The sequence below is a fragment of the Rhipicephalus sanguineus genome, unplaced genomic scaffold (assembly GCF_013339695.2).
Source record: "Rhipicephalus sanguineus isolate Rsan-2018 unplaced genomic scaffold, BIME_Rsan_1.4 Seq6153, whole genome shotgun sequence".
In the NCBI taxonomy this organism is placed as follows: Eukaryota; Metazoa; Arthropoda; class Arachnida; order Ixodida; family Ixodidae; genus Rhipicephalus; species Rhipicephalus sanguineus.
In genome coordinates, this window is record NW_023615632.1 from 33,025 (window position 1) to 39,900 (window position 6,876).

At 48.8% G+C, this 6,876-nt stretch overlaps 1 protein-coding gene across 1 annotated transcript; it reads right to left on the reverse strand.

Annotated features, from left to right (window-relative positions):
- Positions 1 to 482: 482 nt before the first annotated feature.
- On the reverse strand, positions 483 to 1,148 carry LOC119377917 (uncharacterized). Its single transcript, XM_037647208.2, has one exon. It carries the CDS (start codon positions 978 to 980, stop codon positions 483 to 485), a length of 498 nt encoding a protein of 165 aa, XP_037503136.1. The 5' UTR covers positions 981 to 1,148.
- Between the last annotated feature and the right edge of the window lie 5,728 nt (positions 1,149 to 6,876).

Below are 6,876 nucleotides of genomic sequence, written 5' to 3' on the forward strand. Positions count from 1 at the left end.
CAATGGTCGAATGGGCAGCACTTATCTCAACACTGAAATTATTAGCCCCATTGATCGCAAGTTCAAGTCGACTCGGCGAACGGCTTCCACCATGCATGCATATGCCCGTGGTTGTAAGACAGAAAATGTGCGTTCTCAAATAAATGTATATTCGATGGTTGCAGATATAAAAGGCACGCGTAATGTAACGTGCCTTGCAAACGGGGAAGATACCACTCTTCGATGCACTGTGTAACGTCCTGATACAGTAAATACCTGATCTTGTTACTACACAAAGGGAAGATTCGCCTCCGGCTACGTATTCAAGGCTTGGCCGCTCGTGCGTCTGCTGTTTGTTCGCAAAAGTGAAGCCGGGGTGTATCTCATTTACGGCCATTCGAGGAAATTATGCGCTTATCTCAAGTGTTCCAGAATTGGACCAAACTTGGCTGCTTGCCGTGCGGACCCAAAAGAAAACATGTGTGCCTCGGAGGAGGAACCACTCAAATCGTCTGCAGCCGCACAAGAGACTCACCGATGGTAGTGATCACAGTGAGCGAGTAGAGGAAGGCGCCCGAGAAGGACCATTGCTGGCCGCCCGTGCCGATCTCCTTGCCGTCGTAGCCGTCCTTAACGGCAGCTATAAGACGCGCCTGGAAGTCCAGTATCTCGTGCGAGACTGCCGCCGTCCAGTTCTCCTTGTAGAGCACATTGAGCCGATCGGTGATCTCCCACAGGCGCGCCACGGTGTCACGGCGCATGGCGATCACCTGGCTGGCCTTCTCCACCTCGTAGGGCGCCTCGAGCGCGCGGAAGGCGAACGCGCCCAGGATGCTGTAGCCGACCACGAGCGCGCACAGACCCACGTGCGAGAAGAGAAACGCGGTGAACTTGCGGCAGCACGACTTGCAGCGGTTCTCGGGCGGCGCCACAGCTGACGCGGCCGCCCCACCGGCTCCGTGGTGGTGGTGATGCCGGCGGGAGGACCGCTTGCGCTCCATGGGCTCCTCAGCAAAGCCCCCGTCGCCTTGCCGTCCATGAGCCGGCCAGCATGGCTGCGCACTGCTGCGGCCTCCGCCGCAGAGCGCCTACGCGCCTGCGCGCTGAGAACACACCGGCTGGGAAAGCGACGCCGCAGCGGCGTGCCCAAATTAACAAATGCTCCCAATAAAAGCGCCGGCGGAGGGAATCTCTACTGCAGCGCCGCTTCGTGGGCCACAATCAACGGCGTCGGGAGCAAGAAGACGCGCGCTCTCGTTGGAGGGGCGTCGTTCGTAGAACTACCGCTACGCGGCACTGCGTATGCTCTTGTGCCCGCTATTTCGCGCGAGCATCGTTCTCAGAATTGTGCGATTCGATTGTCGCACTGTGTCTACTGACACCCGTAAGGGCGCGCTCGCCGAAAGTGAACGAGGAGCGCGAAGGGAGACTCTTTCTCCACCAGCTGTGACGTCAGCGTCTGTCGTCATCATCCCCGGGCGCCAAACCCGGAGGAACGTGTAGCAGCGATCGGCTCCAAAAGAACCTCCTCTCGGTCCGTATCTCTGGGTCGCGGGGCCGTACAAACAAACCGAACGCCCGGCGTGCGCTCCTATATATTGACATGAAAGGCGCACCCTTGAGCGGACTGAGTGCCGGCCCGTCAAGAAAGCGCAAAGAGGCAAGGTCCTTTAAACGCGCCGGAAAAAGAAGAACATCGGGTCGAAGCAAAAACCGAACGCGCGCCGGCGCATTGGAGGAGAGGTCCGGCTCGCAAAATGACGCCTCGGACATGCATGCATGGAATAGACGGTTCGTATTCACGAACCTTCAAGTAAAGCTCGTTCGACATAAACGGGAGCGGGAGTACAATGATTCCTGCACATGTCTTACACACTTAGAACCGTATCCTTGCTTACTGTGCGAAAAATGATGAAATTGAGTGACCAAGAGATAGAAGATAAAAAAAATAGTAGAGAACGAAAGGCAGGGCCGAGGTTAACCAGTTGACATGGGAACATGATGGGGGAGATTGAAAGATGGAGAGGAAAGAGAGAGAGAAAGACAGCATAAAACACAGCAGACACACAGTCAGTCACAGTCGGTCACTCTTGCTTGGTTCACTTGTCCTCTTTGATGCATCTGTGTATGCAAAGTGGACTCCGCCGAAGAGAGGCCACACTATAGCCACACTGGTTTACCGCTTATGGCTAGGGGTGGCATTTACAAAACCCTATTCCTTTCGCATTGGAATGGCCGACAACGCTCTGCGCGATGCCTGTCGTTGCGAGGAGACGCTACACCGCATCCTGTGCGACTGTCCGGCATATATTCAGACAGTCTGGCGTCCGTTCTAGCGCACCTTGACAGTACAAAAATGTCTGTTGAAGCTATTCTTGCATGTCGTCAACAGCAGACATCGCAGATGAAGGCGACGAAGAGACTGCTGAGGTTTTTAAGAGAAACGGACTTGGAAGAGATAGAACAACGCAAATGCGTGACCCGTCCCGTGCGCTAACTTGGTGCAGACCAAAATTAGCATGGGAGGGTAAGAGGACTTGACGAATATGACTGTGTGGTCATGACATGAATAATGTGAAAATCCTGTCGCGTGCGTCGTCAAACCCTTTCCTCCAGACACATGTGGCAGATACCCGTTTACCACCGGCCGCGGCGTACGGGTATGCGCCACAGGTGATTGACAGTTTATATCTACCCGGGAACGGCGAGAACAGACAATAAATGCGAGAGCGTTAAGAAAAACCGGCATCGGCAGCGTTGACCTGATGAATGGAAAGAATAAAAATCAGGATCCCAGCATTAATCGAACCCAAGCATTCTGCGTGGCAATCAGGTATTCCACCACAAAGCCACGCCAGGTCTACAAACTGGTTTGGAAAAACAGCCTATGCAGGCGTAATGGCGGTGCAACGTCAGTAGTGGTTGTGGTGCTGGGTATCTAATTTTACAACAAAGCAATAAACACTACATATGTAGTCTTACAATACAGGCGTCATATCAGATTAACGTCCGTGATTCCAGTGTTGGCTCCGCTTTTATAGCAGTCTAATAAGCATTACATTTGTATGCCTATGATTCAGCAAGCTATATTGAAGCACTGCTCAACCCTGGAGGAATACATTAACGAAAGTTACGTATGATATTCACATCATCGCAGAGTAAAGTGCACTTAGTCCGCCAGACGGACGCAGTGTCCTCTTCATTTCTTACGAGGCTGGGCGATGCCCTCATGCTGACCGAGGATGATGCCAGATTGATTGACAGCCGCTTTGTAGACTAGGCTACGTAGGTCACATACGCCCAGGTAGCCTACGAATACGACAAGCGCCATCCAGTGATGTTGGTCTACATAGCCCTATCCAGGCCTACCAGCCTCAACGGCCTAAACCTCACCAACGCGATGGGTGACTTCAGATTCCGACATGTCGCCGGCTCTATATACAGACAATTTGTCGACGAAATGACCGATGCATGCATGATTCATAACAGCTGTACTATAACTCATACTTCACTACACATGGACCCCTCGCCACCGAGATCGCGACCGATCCGATAACCAGTCATGACCAGCGTCTAGTGCTCATTGATCACGGTGATGATGACCTTGTTAAAGAACTGTCAAGAACCTCTTCCACACATGCGCACTGGTTCGTGAAACGTGCGTGCTTTCTCCACTATAACGGACAAGTATGAACACTACATGTCAGCTTACCGCTTGTGGTGTTGGTAATAACCACGTTGCCGTTGGCAGCGTTACTCAACTGTAAACAACTGGTTTATAACACATATGCGGCTCTTCAGCATATATGTGTGCGTATAAAATTTATACAAATCTTCAGCATCATTTCGTAGCGTTTCGCTCAGTAAAAAAAAATTACGCCACAGTCACCTTCCTGCCGCATGCTTCGCATAACATCGACCTCCACGGTACGTGGAATCTGCCGACGTTTATTGATTTTCATATTCCACCAAGTCTTTAAGGTCCTCCTCGCTGAGATCGGCCTGAGGCCTCATTGAAAGCTCAGCCTCTTTAATTTCGAGAGATTTGCGTTCACTGTGCTGAATAATTATTTTCATGAGCTGCAGCGATGCATCTTGAAGTGTGTTCTCCCACTGCGCTTGTTCTTCTCGATTTAATGTTGTCATTGCTGGATTTAGTTTCAGAGACAAGCCCTTCGGTACCGAATTAGAATTTAAATATGCAGTCAGCGTCGAATAGTGGAGATCGTACTTCACCCGTTTTTCAATTAACTTCCTAATTTTCTGAAATGAGCGGGAGCGCAATTTGGGGGAACGGACCATACCTGAACAATTCGGCAGTCAGTTTACTTTCGGCTGCGCTGGTCGTCGGGCGGCTTCAGAATAGCTCCGGAGGTTGTACTTCGTCGTCGGCGATGTTGGGGCAATGACAGGCCTCGGAACAGGTGGCACGGGGGTGCGCGATGAGGAAGAGTCCGCGGGGGCCACATCTTACCTTTGCCTTTTTATTATTATATTTTTCAACGTTTTATTCGTTTTATTCTCAATTTCTTCCTTTCTTTCTATATTTCAACCGGTTCGCCTAACTTATTAATTCATTTTTTAAATGAGATAGGCTGACCCACACTACATTTTTCAACCACAGGCGTCTCGGAGAGCCGCGCTAACAGGGCAGGATTCTTGTACTCACGCCGCCACTTCGACATAGACACGAGGGTTAACGTGTAGTTCACAAAGGGCCTCGTGCGCATGCACAATCTGTGCCCCCATACACACGCAACGGGTAAGCGTCAAAAGAACACCGACCCCCCCTTTTTCCCCCTCTGGAAGTGACCGCAAAAGTGCGGGATCGGGCTTACTCTGCCACTGATGCACCCCTCGCAGCAAGTAATTGCTGCCACTCAAGCAAAACAACAATGCTCCCCACGACCTTCAAAGGCACGCCGCGGAAGCCGCACTCTGCGTTTTGTTGCCCTTCTGCCATTTCAATCTTTTTTTTCTTTTTCCCCTCCCACATCTACGGCACCTGCTCTACTCCGCCGAAACGGCACTTGTTTCCCCATTCTCTTCTTTGCTTGCTCCAGCGAATGAGCCGAGAGGAACTGTTTGACACACTATACGTCAACGCTGACAACTTGACTGATTTATTATTTCCTCCCTTTCCTTCCTTCAACTAAGAGTGACCAGGACGATTTTGGATGTTCGCATAGCGCTGTATTTGCTCATAAGCCCTGACGAAGACCGGTCCACCGGTCGAAACCGTTGGCAAATAAAATTAGGATAACCGCTTAGTTGTGTCTCTTGTATATATATATATATATATATATATATATATATATATATATATATATATATATATATATATATATATAAGGAATGAAGAAAGAAACTACGACTTTCGTTGGTTCGGCACTGTATATTTTCACTAACGTTTCGTCTGGTCCACCAGACGACACGTTAGTGAAAATATACAGTGCCGAACCAACGAAAGTCGTAGTTTCTTTCTTCATTCCTTATTCTATCGGGGTCCGCGTGATTCTTTTCCCACTACTATATATATATACATATATATAATTCGAAAGAAAGTTCTGAAGGTCCGGTGCACATGTAGTTGAAGAAATGAAGGAGCACACTTACGAAAATTGCATATTTTTACTCATTTACGTTGCGGCCGTGGCACGGCCTTCGTCATTCTGACGAAGGCCGTCCCACGGCCGCAACGTAAATGAGTAAAAATATGCAATTTTCGTAAGTGTGCTCCTTCATTTCTTCAACTACATAATATATATATATATATATATATATATATATATATATATATATATATATATATATATCGGACGCGTTATTCGAAGGTCGCAGGTTCGGTCCCTGCCCGCGGCAAGCTATCTTTTCGTCCACTTTTCTTTCTTCGCAATTACCTTACATTTATTACTAAAAACATCCCCTATACTTTCCTTGGCATTATTGTCTGTTAGTTCTCATTAATATTGTGTATGTATATATATATATGCTTACCGCTGAGCGAAGAGCTCATCGACGGCCGACGATCTCTTCGCTGCTATTAGTGTAGTGTGTATTGCTGCTTGACTTCCCGTTTCCCGGCTCTGACGAAGGCCGGTCCCAAAGCCGAAACGGAAAGAAACCATTCTGGTTTTCGACGTGTGTCTTCGTTTTAAATGCGAAGCATTTCTTAGCGAACCTTTGGCACTTTAAGCGTTTCTATCTATCTATCTATCTATCTGCCCGCCTACGTCTGGGTGCTCTCATGATCGCCTCCTTAACTTGGTGTAGACCAAAATTGGCACGGGTGGGTAAAAGGATTTGATGAATATGATTGTCGGGTTATGACATGAATAACGTGAAACTCCTGTCGCGTACGTCGTCAAACCCTTTCCACTAGACACGTGTGGCACATACTCGTTTACCACGGGCCGCGGTGTACGGGTATGCGCCACAGGTGATTGACAGTTTATAGCTACCCAGGTACGGCGAGAACAGACATTGGTAACTGAAATGCTAGAGCGTTAAGGAAAACCAGCATTGGCAGCGTTGACTCGACCGAATGGAAAGAATGAAAATTAGGATCTCAGCAGGAATCGAACCCAAGCATTCTGCGTCGCAATCAGGTATTCTACCACTGAGCCACGCCAGGTCTATAAAGTGGTTTGAAAAACAGCCTACGCAGGCGTAATATCGGTGCAACGTCAATTGTGGTTGTGGTGCTTGCTATCTAATTTTACAAGAAAGCAATAAACACTACGTGATACTCCTAGGATGTGTACTCCTACGATACAGGCGTCATATCGGATTAACATTTTGTGGTTCCAGTGTTGGCTCCTCTTTTATAGCTGTCTAATAAACATTACGCTTTTATTCCTACGATTCAGCAAGCTATATTGAAGCATTGCTCGATCC